We start from the raw sequence: 26,619 nt of genomic DNA, 5'->3' as shown, positions 1-26,619 counted from the left end.
AGGGTGACCAGATGTCCTGATTTTATAGGGACAGTCCCAATTTTTAGGCCTTTGTCTTACATAGGCCCCACCCCTGTCCCGATTTTTCACATTTTCTGACTGGTCACTCTAGTTGCGACCCCATTTTAATGGTCTTGCCAAGGCCAGCATTAGACGTGCTGGGGCCTGAGACTGAAGCTGAAGCCTGAGCCCCACTGTCCTGGGCTGAAGCCGAAGCCTGAGGGCATCAGCCCTGGGAGGTGGGGCTTGGGCTCTGTCCCCCCACACCTCGGTCACATAGTAATTTTTGTTGTCCAAAGGGGGTCATGGTGCAATGAAGTTAGGTCACTGCTATTCTAGGCAGAGGCGTGTTTTATAACATCGTTCCATGGGCCCAGGTTCAACTGCTATTAGAGACCCCAACTGGCTACAATCAAATTTAAACCACAGTGTGAAAGCTGATGTGAATGGGGTCTATGGGGGCATGGCCAAGACATCCGTCTGCTACAGAGATCTCCATCAGCACCACTTGGGGGACTGGTCCAGCATGCAACCAGCCTAGGACTGGGGAAATATAAAGGCAGGGCTCTAGGGGGAAAGGTAGTGGTACTCTTCCAAGCTCCAACCACAAAATAGGTCCCACCCATATGAGTCACCAAAATGACTTGCCGCTCACACAAGATTGTGCAGCTGTTCCTGGGGGCTGATTCCTTGCTGAGGAAAAACCTCTCAGTGAAGCCTGCAGGTTTGCAGCCTGACCCTGTTCTCCCATGCAACTGGACACTGACAGGAACAACACTGGGCCAGTGCTTCTATATCCTGGGAAATTTCCCAAAATTGGAGAATTTTTGAGTAAAATGTTTCAATTTGGGAAATTGGGAATTTTCATTCAAAACCTAAATAATCCTGGGAAAAATTCATAAAAAGTAAAAAACTTTCCAAATCTCAAAAATCCTGGGAAGTTTTCATAAAAAGAAAAATATTTGCCCTTCTTTTAAATTTCCCTCAAAATGCATTCTTCGATTGGTGAATATTTGTCACGTGATTTTCATAATCGGGCTGTGCTGCTTTCCTATTGGTGGTGCTTCAACGTACTATATCATGACAGCACAAGTGAAGTGGCAAGTGCGCACATGCACTCACAACAAACCAACCTCAGCAACAACTGGCTGGCGGGTAATGAGGAGATGGTTATAAAATTTATCTTCTAGGTAAGGTTTCTTCCAATAATTAAATATATTGCAATACTTAACTGATTATGATTAGTTTCTTGATCTGTCATTAAATCTCTAAAATTTTGTATTTCGTGCTTGCGGTTGCACAGAGAATGTGGATCAGGGCATTTGGCTATTCATAAATTTGTAACAGCACTTTCCTCCAAGCAAATATTAAATATCTTTGCCTACTGTGTTAGGTAATACATCTCTACCCAGGGCCGGCTCCAGGCACCAGCCGAGCAAGCTCATGCTTGGGGCAGCAGATTCTACGAGGTGGCATAATGTCCAATCCTAGGTTTGCCTATCCGGCTGCTCTGTAGGGGGCCGGGGCGCAGAGGAGAGGAGTGCCCTGCTGGGAGCCAGCTGCACGCTCCGTCTGCCCCAGCTGGTGCCAGGTCTGCAGCAAGCCTGGCAGGCCACATCCTTCATCCCCGCTGACCGGAGCGGCGCGGAGCCCGCCTGGCAGGCGGCGCGGCTGTCGGGCCGCGTGGCGAGTGCCCTGCTGAAGCCCTGGTTGCCTCCTCTTCTCTCTCTCCCCCCCACTCCCTCCTCCCTCCCCCCTCCCCTCTGCTAGCTGAGGCACATCTGCAGCGCAGGGAGTCCCCCTGCACCCTGGCTCCGACCACCCCGCAGGTTTGTTGTTTTTTTCCCCTGCTTTGCCGCTCCGGCCACGCTGCAGGGGTTTTTTTTTTGTTTTTGTTTTTAACCCTGTTTTGCTGCTCTGGCCATTCCCCCCCCATTTTTCTTTATTTTGGCTTGGGGCATCAAAAAAGCCAGAGCTGGCCCTGCCACAATATAACGCTGTCCTCGGGAGCCAAAAAATCTTAACACATTATAGGTGAAACCGCATTATATCGAACTTTCTTTGATCCACGGAGGGCGCAGCCCCGCCCCCCTCCCCGGAGCGCTGCTTTACCGCGTTATATCTGAATTCATGTTCTATGGGGTTGTGCTATATCATGGTAGAGGTGTAATGTATAATATGTTTCCTTCTTTGATTTAAATATAAATTGAAATATACATTATACTAATTATCGCATTCCATTATTTCAGAGATCTCTTTCCATTTTTTATTTAATGTAAAAAATGAATAAAGAGACTGGTAAGTCTGGTGAAAAGAGGAAGAGGACTGCAGGAGTAGACAAAGATACGTCCACATCGAAACAAAAACAACGGGAGAGCACCCTGACAGAGTATTGAAGACTCGGGGTGAACTTCCACCAAAAGAGAAGCCATCTACTTTCAAAAAAGCCTTTCAAGACTCGTGGCTTCAAGAAGGTAAATAAAAAGACTGGCTGCAGAAAGTAGAAAACAATAGTTTTTGAGCTTTTTGCAAATGTTGTGATGTAAAAATCCAGGCAGGTACTAGTAAGTTAGATAAGCACGCTAATGGTAAAAAACATAAACAGAAGTATCTAATACAGTATGAGACAGTATCTAATACAAAGAAATTAAAAAAGCACAAAAATTTGAAAAGTAAGTTAAAAATGCAGAGATTAGAATGGCCTATTACTTTGCTGAACACAAGGTCACTATTTAATCTGTAGAACACTTGACTGAAGTAGTTAAAAATGTTTCCCTGATTCCAAAATTGCTGAGGCTGTAACATTAAACAAACTGCTATAATTAGCAATGTTTTGGCGCAAACTGAGACTGAGGAACTTATAGAAAAATTTAAAGTTAATGAATTTAGATTATTCAGATCAATTCGTGTTTGCAAATATATCTGAACTGGCTAAAAAGGTTTTCACATTACCACATTCAAATGCAGCATGTGAAAGAATTTTTTCCATGGTAACTGACATAAAAACATAGAAACTTTATGACAACCAAAACACTCAATTCTAGTGTAGTTATAAGGTCAGCTTTGAAAGCAAAGCAAGAGAAATGTTCTGATTTTGTAATTACTATTAAGCACTTGTATTTACATTATAAAAATATGTACAGTAAAAATGACAGTGATAAAATGCATTAAAATATTAATGATGGTAATGATGTTCCTAGTGAAGACTCAGACCATGAGTCAGAAAATGGATAAAACTAAGAGATTATAATAAGGAAAATTATATAAAAGAGTGTTATTTGTTCTTTCTGTTTGCTTTTTATCTTATTTTATAATCATATGTTTACTTTTTATTTTTTCAATGTAACTTTGCTATATTTATTAATACTTTTGTTTTTAAAATAGTGAAATTTGTGTAAAATACATTGTTTTCTATCATTTCAGTCCTATTCCTCATGTGTTAAATATTTTATTTACTGTATAAGTAACATAAATTTAAAATTGAAAAACATGTCTATACATATAAAAATTATAATAAATGTAAAATATCTCGAATGAATAAGAATAATTTTGGATATAATATATATTATATAGTTATTAAAACACACATATTACGTTCCTTTGAGATTTTGAAATAAAAAACTGTATCTGGGAATTTTTGACCAGATTTGGGAATTTTTTAGCACTAGGATGGGAAAAGTTGGCATCACGATATAGAAGCACTGCACCGGGCCCTCACCCCGCCCCGGGGGCACTGCAGTGTCCTCAGTGCTGGTGGATTTCAGCCAGGTTGGAGCCAGCTGCTAATGTCAGAAACTCCGCCCCTGTATGAATTTGAATGCTTTGATTGGCTGCCTGCCCCACTTGCCTGCCTGCTGAGGCTGAGCAACCAGTCACTCTGCTGTAGGAAGAGTTCTCTTCTCACCTTCAGCAACCTGAAGCCATTCTCCAGGGTCAGGGAGCAAGAGAAAGAGCCCAGCAGCTCAGGCTGGCTCCTATGAACCCTGGGGACAGGTGGCACACCTCTGCTCCACCCTGGGAGGGGGAAAGGGGACACTGGAAGCCCCCCCTCCCAGCCTGGGAGAGAGGGTGGAGAACCCCAGGAAGAGCAGAGGTGAAGCTATGGAACAGAACTGAGAGATTAGGGGCTGGTTGAGTGAAGTGATGTGGGCTGAACTGATGGGAAGTCAGTCATAAGAACATAAGAACGGCCGTACTGGGTCAGACCAAAGGTCGATCTAGCCCAGTATCTGTCTACCGACAGTGGCCAGTGCCAGGTGTCCCGGTCTTCGGGGGCAAACTTGATTTGGATATTGAGGGGTAATATTAATTGCTGCTTTTACAGATCCAGACTAACAAGGCTACCCCTCTGATACTTGTCAATGACTTGTTCTCTTCATTATTTACCACTCCCCCAATTTTTGTGTCATGTGCACACTTTGTCAGTGATTTTATGTTTTCTACCAGGTCACTGATAAAAATGTTAAATAGAGTAGGACCAGGAACCAGTCTCCCAGGGACCACACTAGAAATATACCGTTCGATGAAAATTCCCTGTTTACAATTACACTTTGAGACTTATCAGTTAGCCAGCTTTTAGTCCATTTAGTGCACGCCGTGTTAATTATATATTTTTCTAGTTTTCAAATCAAAATAGTGTATGGTACCAAGTCAAATGCCTTACAGAAGTCTATTTCATCAGCACATGTAACCTCATCAAAATAATACGGTATATCAAGTTAGCTTGATAGGATCTACTTTCCATAAACCAGTTGATAGGCATTAATTATCTTACCCTCCTTTAATTCTTTATGAATCAAGTTCCATATCAGCCATTCCATTATTTTACCCAGGATTAAGATCAGCCAGACAGACCTATAAGTACCAAGCTCATCCTCTTTTTCTTTTTAAATATTGGCACAACATTAGCTTCCTTCTGTTGTCAGATGCTACCGGTGTGGTGCTCTGCTCTCTTCAATACTGATATCACTCGGCTGCGTGCGTGTGTTCCCTCTGTGTGCTGACCCAGCTCTTCGAAGATAGCTGACACAGCAGACTCGAAGAGAACCCCCAATGACCACAGAGTCTAGTAAGGTACGAAGGCACTTCGGCCAGGTTTATTTCCGTACGGAGCACAATAATAGTTCCCTGTAGATTTTTACTCTACAGGATATACTACGAATATGTACCCCCGATCAATGGACTCAGCTCAGTCAGTGGCGGGACTTTCCACTGCCCCCTCGACTGGACAAAGACACCACCCCAGGGATGCATTCTTATACACAGGTACAAACAAGTTACACATCACTCCTGATGTATGAGGTGCAACCCCTCTATGTAGTAAGGTACAACCCCTCTACGTAGTACGGTTACGCCTCTCACCTTGTACATGTTGGTTTGAACAAAACAACTCTATCCATCATATTATCCTTTTGCTCCTGTCATTGGGATGGGTTAGTCTGTTCCTTGTTATCTGTGTGGAGTGTACAAGTATGCGAATGTTCTGATATCTGGTATCCAGTACCTTTTAGCTATGTCTCTTTCTGCAGCATCAGCCCTTTCCTTGCCAGCTTCTGTGAGCAGGGCCTGCCTCTGCCTCACAGCTTAACTTTGCTTTATGTTAGCAAAGTCCTGACCATTACTTTAGTTCAGGCCTTAGGCCTCATATCAGGCCTCTGATACCAAGGTTTATATCTCAGGGCCTCCTCTTACTACACTTTCCAGTCTTCAGAAACTTTCCCAGTGCTCCAAGACTTATTGAAAATCAACAATAATCGTCCAGAAAGATCCTCAGCCAGCAATTTTAAAATTCTTGGATACAAGTTATCCAGACTTGCTGATTTAAAAATATCTAACTTTAGTAGCAGCTATTTAACACCTTCCTTAGATACTGGTGTAATGGAAAGAGTGTTATTATTATCATCATATGATATGCCTGCATCATCTATTTTCCTCCAAATACAGAACAGAAATATTTATTGATTACTTCTGATTTTTCTGCAATATTATTGATAATTCTACCATCACCATCTAGTAATGAACCAATACCATTGTTTGCATTCTTTTTGTTCCTAATATACTTTAAAAAAAATTCATTCTTATTGTCCTTAACTCTGCTGGCCATAGATTTTGCTTTGTGTCACTTTGCGTCCCTTATCTATTTATACAATTCCTAGCTTCTGATTTATATTCATTACTAACAACTTCCCCTTTCTTCCATTTTTTACATTATTATTATTATTATTATTATTATTATTATGTATAACTGCCTTCACTTCCCCTTTAAACCAGGTTGTTTTTTTAACCAATATGGCCTTCGTCCTTAGTTGTGGGATTTTGGCTTTTGGAGCATGTAGAAAAGTGTTCTTAAACAATTTCCAATTATCATTCACATTTTTCTGATCAAAATTTTCCTCCCAACTGAGGAACCCAACATCAGACCAAACATACAATATCTCACCACCAAGGCTGGCCGGCACCAGATGCTTCCAAGGAAGGCATAAGAATCCCACAGCAGCCAAAGTGATATAATCTGCGCCTTCCCTCCCAGGTCTCACATGGTCTCTAATAGTTAGAGATTGGTTTAAATCCTGAAGCACAAGATTTAATGTCCCAGTTCTGTGTATGTTTAGGCTGTTCTAATATTCCAACACTCTTTTTTAGTATTGAGATAACTGGATATTCTTGGTCTCCATATAACTATCCAACTCCTTTTTTAATCTTGTTAAATTCTTCACCTCAGCAACTTCTTGGGACAATGAGTTCCACATCTTAAATGACCATCGATGGATGCCTGTGGTCAGAGCCGGCTGTAGCAAGTGCGGGGCCCAATTCGAACAGTTCTGATGGGGCCCCGGCAGGGATGACTAAAAAAAAAAAAAAAAGCCACGTAAAAAAACATGTGGAGCTTGTTTGGCAGCAGGTCCTTCACTCACTCCGGGTCTTCAACAGCGCTAAAGGACCTGCCGCTGAAGTGCTGCCGAAGACCCGGAGCAAGTGAAGGACCTGCCGCCAAAGTGCTGCCGAAGACCCAGAGCAGTGCTGGGTGAGTAAAAATTAAAAAGGAGCCTCTCACCAGGGAAGGGATTCTCGATCACTTGCCCCCCCCCACCGCCCGGCTGCCCTGCCACTGGGCGCAGGGCCCTCTTAGGCGCGGGGCCCGATTCGGGGGAATTGGTGGAATTGGCCTAAAGCCGGCCCTGACTATGGTAATCCCTCACTGAGGTGAGTGGGTTTTTTCACACCTCTCCAAGCTGTTTTCTCAGGCTCTCTGCAGACTCAGCTCTGCATTAGTTACAGATGGTTCATGTTTCTGAGCTTGTCTTCACAATCATGACAGCTATAGACTTTTCTTAAAGCTGAAAGCTCAGATTCTGGAGAATAGGACACTTTTGAGCAATGCCAGTACCATGCTTGGCTGTGCACCAGCTGCCTCTGGGCCCTGAGCTGAGCAGCCGTAACAGTCTCACTCCTTACAAAACTGGCTAGCACAATAGGAATTAGGGATTCCTATTAGACCTATGAGCCCCCATCTAATTCATGGCCCAGGTGCACACACCACAAGTCATAGAAGGTGTAATGTTCAGCTATAGACAGGGCTTGGAAACATCTGCCAAAATGGCACTGCTCTGTTCCAGGCTATCTGCTCCTCCAATCTCTCTCAAAAGTATGGGATAGTTTCAATAGTGCCAACCTCAAGTGATCAAAAATCATGAGTCACACCCAAAATTCATGAGATTTTTAAAAAAAGATTACATTGTGTGTTTTGGTATGTCTTCTGGGTGCCAATTCCCCCTGCCCAGCACAGTGTGTGGGTGACAAGTGGGGCTGCCCACACTCCCATATTCATTGGGTTGGGGGATCTTGGTTCCTGCTGCAGAAGCTCTCACCCCAGTTTTGCCCATCATCTGTCCACGGTGCAAATAAGTGATGGTCACATTAACACCACCATATACCAAAAGCCTACTGACTGCTATGCCTACCTTCATGCCTCCAGCTTCCATCCCGAGCACATCACACGATCCATTGTCTACAGCCAAGCACTGAGGTACAACCGCATCTGCTCTAACCCCTGAGACAGAGACCAACACCTACAAAATCTCCACCAAGCATTCTCAAAACTACAATACCCGTACGAGGAAACAAGGAAACAGATCAGCAGAGCCAGAGGTGTACCCAGAAGCCTCTTACTGCAAGACAAAACCAAGAAGGAAACCAACAGGACTCCACTGGCCATCACATACAGTCCCCAGCTAAAACCCCTCCAACGCATCATCAGGGATCTACAACCCATCCTGGATAATGATCTCACACTTTCACAGGCCTTGGGTGGCAGGCTAGTCCTCGCCCACAGACAACCTGCCAACCTGAAACATATTCTCACCAGTAACTGCACACCGCACCATAGTAACTCTAGCTCAGGAACCAATCCATGCAACAAACCTCGATGCCAATTCTGCCCACATAGCTACACCAGCGACACCATCACAAGACCTAACCAGATCAGTCACACCATCACCGGTTCATTCACCTGCATGTCCACCAATGTAATATATGCCATCATATGCCAGCAATGCCCCTCTGCTATGTACATCGGCCAAACTGGACAGTCTCTATGGAAAAGGATAAATGGACACAAATCAGATATTAGGAATGGCAATATACAAAAACCTGTAGGAGAACACTTCAACCTCCCTGGCCACACTATTGCAGACCTTAAGGTGGCCATCCTGCAGCAAAAAAACTTCAGGACCAGACTTCAAAGAGAAACTGCTGAGCTTCAGTTCATCTGCAAATTTGACACCATCAGCTCAGGATTAAACAGAGACTGTGAATGGCTTGCCAACTACAAAACCAGTTTCTCCTCCCTTGGTTTTCACACTTCAACTGCTAGAACAGGGCCTCATCCTCCCTGATTGAACTAACCTCGTTATCTCTAGCTTGCTTGCTTATATATACTTGCCCCTGGAAATTTCCACTACATGCATCTGACGAAGTGGGTATTCACCCACGAAAGCTCATGCTCCAAAACGTCTGTTAGTCTATAAGGTGCCACAGGATTCTTTGCTGCTTTTACAAGTCATTGACATATACTGATCTGGATCACTTGGTAAGCTGGGGGCAAGCAAACGATGTATGTTTTAATATGGCTAAGTATAAATGTATACATCCAGGAACAAAGAACGTAAGCCACACAAACAAGCAGAGAAAGGTGTAACACAACAATGGCTGGAAGTTGAAGCCTGACAAATTCAGAGTGGAAATAAGGTGTAAATTTTTACCAGAGAGAGCAATTTGCCATTGGAACAATTTACCAAGGGTCATGGTAGATTCTACATCACTGACAATTTTAAAAACAGGATTGGAATTTTTTAAAAAGCTCTGCTCTGAGGATTATTTGGGGGCAGGTTTCTGGCCTTTGTTATACAGGAGGTCAGACTAGGTGATCACGTGGTCCCTTCTAGCCTTGGAATGTGGGAATCTATGAATCCAGGCTGGCAGTTCCTAGTTCCCAAGTAAATATCAGCATTGTTGCCATTCCATTGCTCATGTGAAAAAGGAGAGTGCGGGGTGGGGCAGATTTGTACAGTTCACTGTGACTGCTCGGTTTGATGCCTTACATGGGTGGCACTTGGGAGATGCCATGACTTATCCCGCACCCCCAGAAAAGAAGGAGCTGAGGCCAAGGAGCCCCATCAAGGTAAGCCAGGGGCAACACCATCATATTTTGAAGATCTGCACAATTTACTGTGAGCAGCAGCATCCCATTTTGGTTACTCACATAGGTGCTTGGAAAAGTACTGCCATCTTTGTTATCCAGTCTGGCCCACTAGCTTAAATTGTCTGATGTGGATTATTTGGGTTCTTAATAGCTTCAGTTAATGATTTAAATTAATGCCTCAGTTCATTGAAAGGAAAGTTCTTCCCCAATAAAGTCACACAGAAACAGCAACACACACTTTGAGGTAGGCATACACTAGGGGGACCACCATTGTTGAATGGAAATAAGGAAAAGCCATGACTTTAAGGGACATTTAAGGGACATTTTAGGGAAACACCATTTCCCTTCGCATAGCATGGATTGTTCTCTCAAGTGTACAATTCAATTATCGTAAGCTTCAACTTAAAGTTTAAAACGTACTAATGAACTGTTTTAGTACATTTCAGTACATTTTACAATAAGGTTGCCTTAAGGGACAAATCAATGAAAGTGGTTGCCTTAAGGGACAAATCAATGAAATAAGGGGCTGCCCCTTAAAATAAGGGATGGGTGGTCACCCTAGCACACACAGAGACTCCAGGACACACCTCCCCGACAAACTGACCCAGAGGCATGGAGCCATACACACACCACTCCATCCAGCTCTCTCTTTCACATACACACACACACCCCCAGCAGCCCCGGCTGCATCCATACTCACTGTGCATTATCGCCTCCACTTCGTACACAGGGCAGAGGAGCAGTGAGTGTCTGCCGAGTGCAGAGCATTTCAGGCGCTGGCCCCTCAGTGCTTCCGACTGCAGCACCTGGCTCAGCGTGTAGCTCTGATGCCTGGTGCACTCATAGAACTGGCCCTGGAGGGAGACGGGGAGGCAGAGCAAATGCTGCCCGTCCTGCCCCGTGGTTGTGCAGTTGGCAAACTCCTGGCCCTCATGCCTGGCCACCGAAAGCAGGGAAATGGGCTGGCCCTTGGGAATGACCCACCCATCCATGGTCAAGTCAACTGCTGAGGTGAAGGAGAAGGGCATGTCCTGGAGCCCTGCTGGCCTGGTCCTGGTAAGCTTCTTCAGGCTCGTGTATGACAGCTTGTCTCGGCTGGGCTGGAAATGCCCTGCAGGAGGGCCAGAGGAAGCTACCCATTAGTGAGGCAGGTAGAGTTGCTGCGACTGGGATGATCCTGAGGCCATAACACTGGAAAGTTGGCCGTGTGCACTGGAACCCAGGCAGGCCTTCCAGGACAGCTATCTCAACAAAGGGACGGTCCTGCCTGGGAAAACCTGGCCAGCCAACCCTGAACCAGGGACCTCAGGAATGAGGAGCCTCAATGGAGCCTTGTCTATACACAAGCCTGTGCCATGCACAGATCCCAGCAGCGCCTGCATAAGGGGCTGCCCCACCCCACCACCCACCCCACAATGGCAGTAGGGCTGGGGATTAGCCACACCTGCCTCAGCAAATGCGGCCAGAGTGGGGGTGTGGCCTGGAGGTGATAGGCATGTGCGTATGTGGCTGGGTGTGTGTGTGTGTGGCCTGCATGTGGTGGCCAGGGTGTGTGTGTGGCTGGGGCATGTGTGTGGGGCTAGGGTTGCCAGATATCTGGTTTTTGACTGGGACACCTGGTCGAAAAGGGAACCTGGTGGCTGCTGACCAGGCCATTGAAAGTCCAGTCGGCGGTGCAGCGGGGCTGAGGCAGGCTCCCTACCCGGCTCTGCATAGCTCCCGGAAGCAGCTGCCATGTCTCTGTGGCCCTTAGGTGCAGGGAGGCCAGGGAGGCTCCGTGCACTGCCCCCACCCCGAGCACTGGCACCTATGCACCAGGGTCCCTTTCGACTGGACACCTGACAACCCCAGACAAGCGTGTTCAGTTTTCTGCAATCAGAAAGTTGGCAAGCGTAGCAGGGCCCGTTTGTGGTGGGCAGGCTCTGTTTGGTTATAGGTGGCTGGGGAGTGTGGTGGGGGTGAAGCCTACATGTCATGGTAGGGTGAGTCTATGGCCTATATATATTGGTGATGTGGGGATGGTGACTGTATGTGTGTGTTTATGGCTGGGATGAGGATGGCCGGTAGGCAATGGCAGGAGTGGGGGGGTATGTGAGGAGGCTGGGGTGTGCGTGTGTGTGTGTATGTTTGGATATGTGTGTGTATCTGTGCGTGTGTGTGTAAGAATGGCTGGAGGTAGTGTTCGGGATGTTTATGTGTGAGGGAGCTGGTGGATGAGCCTGGAGGCAGTGAGTTAGGGGAGAGGGGAGGGCTGGTGTGTGTGTGTGTGTGTGTGTGTGTGTGTGTGTGTGTGTGTGTATGGCTGTGGTGTGGATGGCCTGGAGATAGTGGGGGTTGTGTGTATGTGTGTAGGGGGGAGGCTGGGAGTGCGGATGGTCTAGAGGCAGTGATGTGTGTGTGTGTGTATGGCTGTGGTGTGGATGGCCTGGAGATAGTGGGGGTTGTGTGTATGTGTGTAGGGGGGAGGCTGGGAGTGCGGATGGTCTAGAGGCAGTGATGTGTGTGTGTGTATGGCTGGGGTGCGGATGGCCTAGAGGTAGTGGTGGGGGTGTGTATATGAGGGGGTGGTGGATGGGTGTGTGTGGAGGACGATGGGGTGTGTCTGTGTGTGGTGGGCAGGTGCCTACCTGCAGTAGGCTGGGTGGGCATGGGGTGTCCCAGTTTACCTTTGAAGTTCAGAGGCAGCTCTGTTGCTAGCCCGGTCTCTGGATCCCCGCAGGTGACCTTCTGCAGGCGAAGGCCAGTAATTTTCATCAGATCCCCTGTTGATAAGCAGCATTCTCTGCCGCTCACCTCGTACACCGACCCTGCAGGGGAACATGGGGGCGGTTTACGGGCGTTTCTGCGGTTGCAGTCAGTCAGCCATCGCTGACAGCGCCGCAGTCACTCAGCCTGTCTCGGGGGTGGAACCTCACTGTCACCCAGCAAGGCCCTCGCTCCCCAGGAAGCACCACACCTTGGAGAAGGGCCCTAGCCGGACAGGAAGGATGGAAGGATGGCCCACTCCTGCTCTGCCACAGGCAGCCTGCGACTCGAGACCCTGGGCAAGGCAGTGCGGCCCAGAGCCTCCAAAGTGCTTAGGTGCCTAACTCCGATTGATTTCAGTGGGAATCGGGTGCCTAGTTACCTCTGGGGTCCTGGACCTTAGTCTCTCTGGGCCTCAGCTCCCCATCAGTGCAGTGGGGTAAGAGCTCTGTTGCACCCCCATAAGGACAAACACAATAAAGACTGTGATGTTCGCAGGTATGACAGTGCTGGGCCCGCATCAGTTCCCACCCTAGACAGTCAGAGCCTGTTGGCTAACAAGCTATTACCAGTGGAGGACAGCCACCAGGCTGATCAGGAGGGGAGCGGCTGCGCAGGCCTGTGAAGTCCAGGCCAGCGAGCATGCTCCTTGGTGGGACAGGGGACCCCTCCAGCCAGCACCAGGACTGAGGAGGCCTGGGAAGGAGGTGTGTGCAGAGCAAGGGCCAGAAGGTCTCCCTGTGGGCAGTGACTGTGCTCTCATGAGCCTTTCGCCTCAGGAAAGAGGGATGTTCACATTAACGGGCGACACTGGGGCCGTGGCTGCGAGCACGGTAGCTGGGGGCCGAGGCAGTGCTTCCTGAGTCAGAGAAATGGTGAGCTGGGAGAATGCCTTCCAGAGACTGCCTCACCCAAGGACGGGGTCATTGCAGACAGCAAGGCCATGGGAGCACCATGCCCAGGCCTTCTGTGGCTCAGGGCTTGAGGGGCCCCACTGCAAATGATCCCGGCTCCCGGGACCTGGGTACTAACTTGACCTGGCCTAGACACCAGCAACTCAGGGCCGGCGCTTCCATTTAGGCGGCCTAGGCAATTGCCTAGGGAGCCAGGATTACTGGTGGGCGGCATTTTGCCGGAGGGGACGGCAGACGGCTCTGACGGAGCTGCCACAGTCGTGCCTGCGGAGGGTCGGCTGCTCCCGCGGCTCTGGTGGACCTCCCGCAGGCACCACTGCGGCAGCTCCACCGGAGCCGCGGACCAGCGGACCCTCCGCAGGCACGACTGCGGCAGCTCCACTGGAGCCGCGGGACCAGGGCGCGGGGCGGCGAAATTGCCGTGCGCCTAGGGCGCTAAAACCCCTAGTGCCGGTCCTGCAGCAACTGTAACAAAAGTCTTGTCCTGAGGGGGGAGATACAACTCCCAGGCTTCCAGGATGGAGCCACCTGTTGTGCCTGCTGGAGACAGGGGTGGGGAGCCAGTCACACCTGCTGAAGATGGGGGTAGGGGAAGCAGTCACACTTGCTGGAGGTGGGAAGGCAGCCATTGTACCTGCTGGAGGTGCAGGAGAGGAAGGGGCGAAAGTAGCTGAATTGTGGAGGCTCCTGGGGGGCACCTCTTGTTACCCTGGAAGGTGAAGGCAGGGGGGAGCACAGCCCGGAGGAGAGTGCTGGAGAGGCCAATAGGCTGGTGGTGTGAAGGGTCTAGCACCCGGCCACCATGGCAAGGCTCCCTCTTGCTAGAGGCTGGGGCTAAAAATGCGACTCACAGTTCTGGGTACCTCAAGAATTGCCACATTCTGCCCTCCCCCAGAGCTGCAGGCTGCCTGGCCAGGTGTTCTCTCATATGTGCAGTGAACTGAAGCACATGGCCAAATGGCTATTTTAAAGCTTATGGGAAGCTGCTGACTAATTTTTCACACACTAATTCATTTCCAGTCCTCATTCAGTGCCACAGAGATTAGCCACTCCCACTCCGAGCCAAGAGTTCTGCTTTTGCTGAGCCCTGCGTGGGAGTGATCCAGCAGAAAGGGTCTCAGCATGAAGGTTGGTAACAGGCTGTCAGAGCACCGAATCCATCCCCTGGGACAATGCTCTCTGGATCATTCTCCACACGCTGGCTTGAGCCAGGCCCCAAGTCTGTCCCAATGGCACGGGGGACAGGAGATCAGTGCCTCCTGGTCCAGAGCAACTTGTGGGGCTGCTTCCATCTGAGGCTCGAAGTGGTTCCTCATTCCTAGTGTCTTATTCAGAGGCCAAAATGTTGTAAAAGTTCATCAGCGTAAGATTACATAAATGTCACCAAAAGTGATTGGATTGTATAACTGGTTGCGTTATTAATTAATGCATTATTAATTACTTACTGTCCAAATAAGGAACTGGCCCTTGATTGACTGACTGAGTGACAAATAACTCTGGGTCACCCCAGGAGCCATGGCCCTGTGAACACCAGAAGGAGCTGGACTTTGCCCCTCCTTGTCCCAAAGCATTTTTCTCTGGCCTGTGCCATGAGCGCCTCACCTCCGAAAACATACCTATGTATATAGGCGGTGGGTATTGTAGGCAGGGGAAGGCTGTGCCTCCCCAAACAGCCTGGGATGGCACTGCCCACCCTCCACCCCCAGATCTCCTCCTGCCTGCCATTCCCTTCTGTGGCTGAGAGGATGGAGCAGGCAGGCTGGTGCCACAGTGTGCCCAAGACCCTGGGGCTGAGGCCACGCCATGTTGCCCATCCTCCTGGCGCTGGGGTCATGCTGCCTGCCCAGTGCTCCGGCCGCCCAGCGCTGGGGCTGGGGACAGGTAGGGGGTGGTGGTGGCCATGTGGGGGGTGTGTGCTCTGGGCTCCAGTGGGGGAGGAGGGGCAGAGGAGGCTGGGCCTCGGGCAGAAGGAGAGGGGCCGGGAGCTAGCCTCCCCCAAGGGCGTGTTCACCTGCCACCCATGCTTACATGCGCACAGTTGTAATTAGCAAATTATACTTAAGTAAGGAACTGGGGGTTCAACCCCCATAAGTGACAAAATTATCAGTTAAAAACTACTTTTCATCATATAATTGGATTTGCCACTAACCAATTTTTTCACAAGAAGTGTCTGTTTTCTGCAGAAAAATTCAACTTGTCCAAAAAGCTAACCCCTGAAAACTGAGACATTCATCTCCCAGTGTGATGCTGTGACAAACAGGACTAATGTGATCCTTGGATGCATAAACAACGGAGACATGAGTAGGAGCAGATTGCTGATTTTACCTCTGTATACTGCATTTGTGAACCCAATACTGGAATGCTGCACACAATTCTGGGGTTCACATTTCTAAAAAGATGCAGAAAAATTGGAGAAGGTGCAGACAAGAGCCACAAAAATGATTCAAGGTAGGGTGACGAGGCATCCCGGTTTTAAAGAGACAGTCCCATATTTAAGCCCTCCTGCAGCTGTCCCAACTTTTTCTTAAAAACGGACAAATTGTCCCGTATTTTCTGTCTCCCTCCACTCAGTACTGGCGGGTCCTGCTGCTGGCTGGATCCCTCCTCACCAGCTGTCCGCTCACCAGTAGTGAGTGTGGAGTGGGGGTCCAGTGGCTGACAATGGGGTGGGCGTGCAAGGCTATTGGTGGGGTGAAGATGCAGTGCGCAGGGCTGTCCACTCTTTGTGTGGCTTGGCTCACAAACACAACACTCAGCAGGATGCATGTTTTTAAAGTTGTTACATAATTAAACACAGGGTGATAAATGTAGCCATTTCTCCCAATTCTTAATTTATCTAAAAAGAAAACAGGGTTCCTATTGATTTCTTAATTTGTAACTATCTGTATAATTTCTCTGCAACAGTTTGGGACAGATTGTTGGAATACTGGCTTTGGGGACAAATTGTTGGAATACTTGGTTTGAGTTATTTGTTTAGTGTATGATTACTTAGAATGAAAATGCAAAATAGAAATGTGGGTATGATATTTGGCAGAGTTTTGCTCAGTATTAAACTTTAGCTCTGGGAGTAGCAGACCCTTATCTCTCCATGACAGGATAATGGTCACATGTGACTTGAGGTGACCGGAGAACTATTTTGTAATTTACAGTCAATCAAAACATAGTTCCTTATTTAAGTGCTATTTGTTCCCTTCCTCCATGGACCCTGTGACTCCCCTCAACTTGCTTCCTCCATGGTCCTTATGACACCTCACCCTACAGCTCTCTTTCTTCACAGACCTTGTGAAATGCCCCCAACCCACTTCCCTTGGGACCCTGCCATGCACCTTGGGTACCTGCTACTGTACCCTTACTCTATGGACCTTGTGACCCACCACACATACACCCTTTCTCCACAGACCCTGTGACACCTCCCCATAGTGCTGTTAATATTAACTTTTATGTTTTTTTTATATTAAACGTCCATGATTCTTTTACATGCTAACCAAAATCCTTTTTATGTTGTCTATCTATATATATTTTAGTTTCGTGTACCTGTGAAACTGAAAGTTCTGTTCTGAACCTGAAGTTAGTAAGTAGGCAACTCTCAGGAATTTATGTAATTGGGCTGCATCTAATTATTCCCTGCACCTCTAAGACTATGAGACTCCAGATGTCCAGGAAAAGGATCTCTCAAAACTAATGAAGGTCCCTGCAAAAGTGTCTTATAATGAACAAGACTGGGTCATTGATAGGGAGGCACACGTAATTCAGTTATGCTCTGTGGTTGATAAGAGGTATTTGTTGTTGCATATGTTTTCTGTGATACATGAAATAATGACAAATCAAAAGATGTTTTAACTCGTTAGGAAGTGCTTGTTGCAACAGTGTCCTTAATAATAACTGAGTTAGGAATCTCTTCAGCGTATCTGGCATGTAACCTAAGATGCCATACAAGAAATTCCATATGTAATTAGGTAAAATGAGAATTTGAAAACAACACACAGTGAAATTAACTGTAGGGAAGTAATTTTTCCCTCCAAAAGTGAATGGCTTTGTCTCACATCCTACGAAAGGACAGAGATATGGGGAGTTAGAACATTGCCAGCACCCCACCACTGGGAGGAAAGGGGCCAGCTCTTCACCTTACACACAGAGAGGTAAGAGAGCTTTTCTTTCTCTATATGCTGTGTTAATCGTTGATTAAATAATTCTATTTGAGCCTGCTGTTTTGACAATCTTGCATTGTTATTAAATTCAGACACAAACAGCACCTTCCCCAATGGACCCAGCAATCCACTCACCCCCTTGGACCCTGTGACACTTCCCTCACCCCCTGTGACCTCCTACCCCCACAGACCCTGTGGCACTCCCCCACAACTCCCTTCCAGAGGACTCCTCCAACGCCTTTCTCCCCAAGACTCTGCCTCCCCCATGGATCCTGGGTACCCCCCAGTACTCCCTTCCACCTTGGATGCTGCAACATGCCACACCCCCTTCACTCCTGCACCCTGCAACAGCCTCCCCGCACACCTGTGCTATGCCTGGAAGGCCCACACTGTGTCTGGTGGCAGGTCTTTACCCCTCCTCTCTTTCTGAAATCTTTAGATGGTGACTCCTGCCTTCTGCCTACCCCATCACACCCTTTGTTACCATCCAAGTTTCAGGGGCTGTGTAAAATCTGCAGGCCCCTGATTGGATTTCGGTGAGGAGCAGCATTAACCACACTAGCCAGCAGGGCTGGCCTTAGGGAAAATGATGCTTTGGGCAAACTTGTATTTTGGTAGCCCACCATCACCCCTGGGCCCCACGGGCTCCCTAGGCTCCACCCCTCCCATCACATCCGGACACCATAGCCTTTCCACAGTGCTTAATTTGTATTGAAAGAGATGCCAGAGCTCAGCCTTGGCACAAATTACACACTGGCAGGGTGGCCTGAGCTGCTGGCTGGGCTCTTAGCTCTGAAGGAAACACCACCACCACAAGCAGACAGAAGTAATAGTGGCATTGTATATGGTTCATTGCACCCTTACTTCTGCACTGCTGCTGTGACTTGTGGGGCCTGGTGCCAGAGGCGGCTCTAGGCATTTTGCTGCCCCAAGCACATCAGGCAGGCTGCCTTCGGCGGCTTGCCTGTGGAGGGTCCGCTGGTCCCACAGACCCTCCGCAGGCATGACTGCAGGAGGTCCGCCGAAGCCGTGGGACCAGCAGACCCTCCGCAGACAAGCCGCCGAAGGCAGCCTGCCTATCACCCTCGCGGCACCAGCAGAGCGCCCCCCGCGGCTCGCCGCCCCAAGCACGCACTTGGCGTGCTGGGGCCTGGAGCCGCCCCTGCCTGGTGCTTGGCATGTGGCTCAAGGTGGGTTTCATGCTGTCACATGGGGGCTGCATTTTCCAGAGCCCACTGCCTTCCTGCAGCCGTCTGGCCACTCCTGGCTCATCGGAGAGTCTTTTCAGATTTTGGGGAGAGGAAACTTTAACCACAGTGGCTCTGGAACACTTTTAATAGTGGAGATGCTGAAAGTCAGCCCCCTTCCCCATTCATCCCCTGTTCCCCTAGAGCAGTGGCTGGGAGCAGGGCCATCTCTGGGAAGGGGGGACCCGAACACGTGTAAGGGGGCCAAGGTTGGGGCCACAGCTAGGGGTGGGTGCGGTGCCGGCCGCCGGGACCGGGACACGTGGCCAGCAGCGGAGCCTTGGGCACAGGGTGGCAGCCTGGACCCCAGGCATGGGGCCGGCAGGCTGGCAGCGGTGCCCACATGAGGGGCCAGAAGCAGAGCCCCGGGAGCAGGGCTGGCACCCAGAAGCCTGCGTGCAGGGCCAGGAATGGAGCCCCATCTGAAACCTGGGGGTGCACTTCCCCAGTCCCTTACTCATAGACTCATAGACTTTAAGGTCAGAAGGGACCATTATGATCATCTAGTCTGACCTCCTGCACAATGCAGGCCACAGAATCTCACCCACCCACGCCTGTAACAAACCCCTAACCTATGTCTGAGGGTATGTCTACACTAGAAATTAGGTCAAATTTATAGAATTCGATTTTTAAAAAATCGTTTTTATGCAGTCGACTGAGTCCACAGTACCGAGGCGAGCGTCGACTTCCAGAGTGTTGCGCCATGGGTGGCTGTGAGTAGCTATCCCACAGTTCCCGCAGTCTTCTCTGCCCATTGGGATTCTGGGTTCAGATCCCAATGCCTGATGGGACAAAAACAGTGTAGCAGGTGGTTCTGGGTAAATGCTATCAGGACCCCCTCTCCTTCCCTCCATGAAAGCAATGGCAGACAATGGTTTCATACCTTTTTTCCTAGGTTACTTGTGCAGATGCCATACCACGGCAAGCATGGAACCTGTACAGCTGACCGTTACCATAACTCTCCTGAGTGCTGGCAGGTGTGGGACTGCATTGCTACACAGCAGCCGCTCCTTGCCTTTTGGCAGCAGATGGTGTGTTATGATTGGTAGCCATTGTCATCGTCATATTCCTGGGTGCTCTTTTAACCAACTTTGATGAGGTCAGTCACAGGCGCCTGGGCAGACTCCTGCCGAGCACCCAGGAGATGACAATGGCTAGCAGTTATACTGCACTGTCTGCTGCCACTCTAAAGATGTAAAAGATAGATGGAGTGGATCAAAACAAGAAATAGACCCAATTTGTTTTGTATTCATTTGCTTCCTCCTACCCTCCGTGAAATCAACGGCCTGCTAAACCCAGGGTTTTGAGTTTGATCCTTGAGAGGGTCATTCTGTGTGTGACAGTTGTTTGTGTTTCTCCTTGATGCAAAGCCATCCCCTTTGTGGACTGTAATTCCCTATAAGCCATGTCATCAGTCGCCCCTCCTTCCATCAGAGCAGACAATCGTTTCACACTTTTTTTCAGCCCAGATGCCATAGCACTGGGATCATGGAGCCCGCTGAGATCACCAAGACAATTATGAGCACTGTAAACACCACGCACAGTATCCTGGAGTACATGCAGAACCAGAACCTGCCAAAGCAAAACCAGGGCAGGAGGTGACGGCAGCACGCTGACGAGACTGATGAGGACATAGACATGGATATAGACTTCTTGCAAAGTACGGGCCCTGACAGTGTGCACATCATGGTGTTAATGGGGCAGGTTCTAGCTGTGGAACACCGATTCTGGGCCCAGGAAACAAGCACAGGCTGGTGGGACTGCACAGTGTTGCAGGTCTGGGACAATTCCCAGTGGCTGCAAAACTTTCACATACATAAGGGCACTTTCATGGAACTTTGTGACTTGCTTTCCCCTGCCCTGAAGAACCAGAATACCGAGGTGAGAGCAGCCCTCACAGTTCACAAATGAGTGGCGATAGCCCTGTGGAAGCTTGCAATGCCAGACAGCTACCGGTCAGTCAGGCATCAATTTGGAGTGAGCAAATCTACTGTGGGGCTCCTGTGATGCATGTAGCCCACGCAATAAAAGATCTGCTGATATCAAGGATAGTGACTCTGGGAAATGTGCAGGTCATAGTTGATGGCTTTGCTGCAATGGGATTCCCTAACTGTCGGGAGGTGATAGATGGAACCCATATCCCTATCTTGGCACCGGAGCACCAAGCCAGCGAGTACATAAACCGAAAGGGGTACTTTTCAGTGGTGCTGCAAGCACTGGTGGATCACAAGGGACATTTCACCAACATAGACTCATAGACTCATAGACTTTAAGGTCAGAAGGGACCAATATGATCATCTAGTCTGACCTCCTGCACAAAGCAGGCCACAGAACCCTACCCATCCACTTCTATAACAAACCCCTAATCTATGTCCGAGTTATTGAAGTCCTCAAATTGTGGTTTGAAGACCTCAAGCTGCAGAGAATCCACCAGCAAGTGACCCATGCACCACGCTGCAGGGGACAGCAGGAAAACCTCCAGGTCCTCTGCCAATCTGCCCTGGAGGAAAATTCCTTCCTGACCCCAAATATGGCGATCAGCTAAACCCTGAGCATGTGGGCAAGACTCACCAGCCAGCAGGAAAGAATTCTCTGCAGTAACTCAGATCCCATCCCATCCAACATCCCATCTCCTCCCACATGGCATACTTATCTGCTGATAATCAATGATCAATTGCCAAAATTAAGCTATCCCATCATACCATCCCTTCCATAAACCTATCAAGCTTATTCTTAAAGCCAGATATGTCTTTTGCCCCCACTACTACCCTTGGAAGGCTGGTCCAGAACTTCACTCCTCTAATGGTTAGAAACCTTTGTCTAATTTCAAGTCTAAACTTCCTAGTGTCCAGTTTATACCCATTCGTTCTTGTGTCTACATTGGTACTAAGCTTAAATAATTCCTCTCCCTCCCTAATATTAATCCCTCTGATATATTTATAAAGAGCAAGCATATCCCCCCTCAGCCTTCTTTTGGTTAGGTTAAACAAGCCAAGCTCTTTGAGTCTCCTTTCATATGACAGGTTTTCCATTCCTCGAATCATCCTAGTAGCCCGTCTCTGAACCTGTTCCAGTTTGAATTCATCCTTCCTAAATATGGGAGACCAGAACTGCACACAGTATTCCAGGTGAGGTCTCACCAGTGCCTTATATAATGGTACTAATACCTCCTTATCCTTGCTGGAAATACCTCGCCTGATGCATCCTAAAACTGTATTAGCTTTTTTAATGGCCATATCACATTGGCGGCTCATAATCATCCTGCGATCAACCAATACTCCAAGGTTCTTCTCCTCCTCTGTTGCTTCCAACTGATGCGTCCCCAATGTATATCTAAAATTCTTATTATTAATCCCTAAGTGCATGACCTTGCACTTTTCACTATTAAATTTCATCCTATTACTATTACTCCAGTTTACAAGGTCATCCAGATCTTCCTGTAGGATATCCCGGTCCTTCTCTGTGTTAGCAATACCCCCCAGCTTTGTGTCATCCGCAAACTTTATTAGCACATTCCTGCTTTTTGTGCCAAGGTCATTAATAAAAAGGTTAAATAAGATTGGTCCCAAAACCGATCCCTCAGGAACTCCACTAGTAACCTCCTTCCAGCCTGACAGTTCACCCTTCAGTACGACCCGTTGTAGTCTCCCCTTTAACCAGTTCCTTATCCACCTTTCATTTTTCATATTGATCCCCATATTTTCCCATTTGACTAATAATTCCGCATGTGGAACCGTGTCAAATGCCTTACTGAAATCGAGGTAAATTAGGTCTACCGCATTTCCTTTGTCTAAATAATCTGTCACCTTCTCAAAGAAAGAGATCAGGTTGGTTTGGCAAGATCTACCTTTAGTAAAACCATGTTGTACTTTGTCCCAATTACCATTGACCTCAATGTCCTTAACTACTTTCTCCTTCAAAATTTTTTCCAAGACCTTACATACTACAGATGTCAAACTAACAGGCCTATAGTTACTCGGATCACTCTTTCTCCCTTTCTTAAAGATAGGAACTACGTTAGCAATTCTCCTCGTACGGTACAACCCCCACGTTTACCGATTCATTAAAAATTCTCGCTAATGGGCTTGCAATTTCATGCGCTAGTTCCTTTAATATTCTTGGATGAAGATTGGGCCCTCCAATTTTCTCCCATTAAGCTGTTCAAGTTTGGCTTCTACCTCAGATGTGGTAATATCCACCTCCATATCCTCATTCCCGTTTGTCATCCTTCCATTATCCCTAAGCTCCTCATTAGCCTTATTAAAGACTGAGGCAAAGTACTTATTTAGATATTGGGCCATGCCTAGGTTATCCTTAACCTCCTTTCCATCCTCAGTGTTTAGCGGTCCCCCTTCTTCTTTCTTTGTTTTCCTCTTATTTATATGGCCAAAGAACCTTTTACTATTGGTTTTAATTCCCTTTCAAGGTCCAACTCTACTTGGCTTTTAGCCTTTCTCACTTTATCCCTACATGTTCTGACCTCACTAAGATAGCTTTCCTTGCTAATCCCGCCCTTCTTCCACTCCTTGTAGGCTTTCTGCTTTTTCTTAATCACCTCTCTGAGATGCTTGCTCATCCAGCTTGGTCTACAACTCCTGCCTATGGTTTTTTTCCCCTTTCTTGGGATGCAGGCTTGCGATAGTTTCTGCAACTGCGACTTAAAGTAATTCCAGGCCTCCTCCACATTTAGATCCACAAGTTCTTCTGTCCAATCCACTTCCCTAACTAATTTCCTTAATTCTTTAAAGTTAGCCCTCGAGAAGTCAAAAACCCTAGTCCCAGATCTATTTTTGTTTATCCTTCCATCTAGTTTGAACTGAATTAGCTCATGATCACTCGAACCAAGGCTGTCCCCTACAACCATTTCTTCTATGAGGTCCTCACTACTCACTAAAACCAAATCTAAAATGGCATCCCCTCTTGTTGGTTCTTCAACTACTTGGTGAAGAAATCCATCTGCTATCACATCAAGAAAAATCTGAGCCCTATTATTCTTGCTAGCACTTGTCGTCCAGTCTATATCTGGGAAGTTAAAGTCTCCCATGATCACACATTTCCCATTAGTGTTTACTTCCTTAAAAACATTAAAGAGGTCTCTATCCATATCCAAATCAGATCCCGGTGGTCTGTAGCACACCCCAAGAACTATCTCAGGGGAGGCTCTAGTAGCTTTCTTTCCCAGTGTGATTTTTGCCCAGACAGACTCTGTCTTGTCCATTCCATCACTTCTTATTTATTTACAGTTAACCTCCTCATTGATGTACAATGCTACTCCACCACCTTTGCCTTTATTTCTGTCTTTCCAAAACAGCACATAGCCTTCAATACCTGTACTCCAGTCATGATACTCTTCCACCATGTTTCTGTTATCCCTATAATATCCGGTTTCACTTCCTGCACCAGTAGCTCTAGTTCCTCCATTTTGTTCCCTAGGCTCCTTGCATTAGTATACAGACATCTTAATTTTTGCCGTTTGGCTTTACTGACATTCTTTACTCTGTTAGGCTCAGACATTCTACCACCAGCATCACCTGTTAGTCTGCTATCTACACTACCCTTCCTCCTTATGCCAATTCTTCTGTCCACGCCTGTATCCCCTCTTACTTTGTTTACTTCCCTCTCAAGGTTACATTCAGGCGTGGAGATCTCCTGGACATCTCCCAACCATCTCCCTCAACTTCCTAGTTTAAAGCTCTCTTAATCAGTTCGGCGAGCCTCCATCCTAGAAGTCTATTTCCCTCCCTGCTCAGGTGAAGTCCATCCCGAGAGAACAGTCTTCTGTCCGTAAATGCTTCCCAATGGCCCTACCTCCCAAAGCCCTCCTTATAGCACCACTGCCTGAGCCATCTGTTGATCGCCATAATCTTGTCACACCTTTGTCGCCCTTCTCTAGGAACCGGCAGAATCCCACTGAAGATCACCTGAGCCTCGATTTCCTTAAGCGTCTTCCCCAGTCTGGCATAGTCTCCCTTGAAACATTCCAGAGAGTATCTAGCCGTATCATTCATTCCCACATGAAGGACAATCAATGGATTCTTTCCCGCTCCCGCTAGGATCCTTTTCAGCCTCAGGTCCACATCCTGTATCTTAGCACCCGGCAGACAGCACACCCTCCTGTTCTCCTGATCAGCTCTAGTTACAGGCCTCTCTATTCTTCTCAGTAAGGAGTCTCCAATCATGTAGACCTGCCTATTCCTGGTGACAGTGTGATTCTCTGGTCTATCCCCCGCACTCACTGTCTGCAAGTCCTCTCAATTCCTATTCATCCTTGCAATCCTCCTGGGGCTTATATTTGGTGTTGCCTCCATTGACTCCTCCCCTCTTCTTGTAGAACTATCAGCTCTTCTCTTTTTCCTTGCCCTCTCTCCTTCAGCGACCACCTGCTGTGTCCCTTCTTCATTTTCCAACTCTGCAAACCTGTTCCTGAGTTCTATTTCTCCTTCACTGGCCCGTCTTTTCCTCTGCCTGGTTCTTTTAGTCACATGCTTCCACCATCCACTTTCCTCACCCAGCAGTCTCTCTTCTGAATTCTTTGGTCCTGCTTCAATCTGCACGTCTGAGTTTATCCCTTCAGCCCCCTTGTGTCTGTGCTCCATCATCTGCTCAAACCCCCTTCTAAACTCAACCAGAGTTTGCACCTGCATCTCCAGTCCTCGGATCTTTTCTTCCATCAGCTCTATCAGGCAGCATTTCATGCAGACAAAACTCTTTTCAGGTACTCCCTCCAGGATCATGTACATGCCGCAGCTTCCACATCCAGTCATCCTCACTATGTCTTTCAGTGCTACCTCTGTATCAGTCATAGCCTTCCCACCTAAAGCCTGGTAGTCCACGGAACAGAACACAACACAAACCCCCAGCAGGCACCAGACTACCCCCCAATCCCTTAACTAGCCTGTCAGTTCCTCTGTCCTAGTCTCTCCTGCAACCTCCCCCTGGAAACTCCCTCTGAAACTCCCCTGTTTACAGCTCTGTTTGCTGGCTCCTGTGCCGCTGCCTGACTACTTATATAGTACCCCTAATCAGGTAAGCCCCGCCCCCTAATCAGAGCTCTGCTGCTCTCCCAGCACACTGCCCCTAGCAGCCTACACACACACACACACACACACACACACTACACAATACAATCCACAAACTACAAACTACAAAAACCTGCTCCTCCAACAGAACTCGCTCTGAAACTCCCCTGCACATTAATGTGGGATGGCCGGGAAAGGTACATGACGCTCGCATCTTCAGGAACTCTGGTCTGTTTCAAAAGCTGCAGGAAGGGACTTTCTTCCCAGACCAGAAAATAACCTTTGGGAATGTTGAACTGCCTATAGTTATTCTTGGGGACCCAGCCTACCCCTTAATGCCATGGCTCATGAAGCCATACACAGGCAGCCTGGACAATAGTCAGGAGCTTTTCAACTATAGGCTGAGCAAGTGCAGAATGGTGGTAGAATATGCATTTGGATGTTTAAAAGCATGCTGGTGCAGTTTACTGACTTGGATAGACCTCAGCAAAAGCAATATTCCCATTGTTATTACAAGAGTACTTGTGGCACCTGAGAGACTAACAAATTTATTTCAGCATGAGCTTTCATGAGCTACAGCTCACTTCTTCAGATGCACAGAATGGAACACACAGACAGGAGATATTTATACATACAGAGAACATGAAAAGATGGAAGTATGCATACCAACAGGAGGAGTCTAATAGATTAGAATCTAATAGATTAGACTCTTCCTGTTGGTATGCATACTTCCATCTTTTCATGTTCTCTGTATGTATAAATATCTCCTGTCTGTGTGTTCCATTCTGTGCATCTGAAGAAGTGAGCTGTAGCTCAAGAAAGCTCATGCTGAAATAAATTTGTTAG

At 47.8% G+C, this 26,619-nt stretch overlaps 1 protein-coding gene across 1 annotated transcript in view; it reads right to left on the bottom strand.

Moving 5' to 3' along the window:
- THEMIS2 (thymocyte selection associated family member 2) overlaps positions 1–26,619 on the bottom strand; it is a 58,267-nt gene that overhangs the window by 4,908 nt on the left and 26,740 nt on the right. The window contains exons 2-3 of the mRNA XM_050932322.1: positions 12,367–12,507; positions 10,401–10,811 (exon numbers count right to left, since the gene is read on the bottom strand). Of these exons, the coding sequence (XP_050788279.1) occupies positions 10,401–10,811; positions 12,367–12,507 (552 nt within the window). The remainder of the gene's footprint in view (positions 1–10,400; positions 10,812–12,366; positions 12,508–26,619) is intronic.

The sequence above is a fragment of the Gopherus flavomarginatus genome, chromosome 22 (assembly GCF_025201925.1).
Source record: "Gopherus flavomarginatus isolate rGopFla2 chromosome 22, rGopFla2.mat.asm, whole genome shotgun sequence".
Lineage (NCBI taxonomy): Eukaryota > Metazoa > Chordata > Testudines > Testudinidae > Gopherus > Gopherus flavomarginatus.
This window is presented reverse-complemented; position numbering and strand designations above follow the sequence as displayed.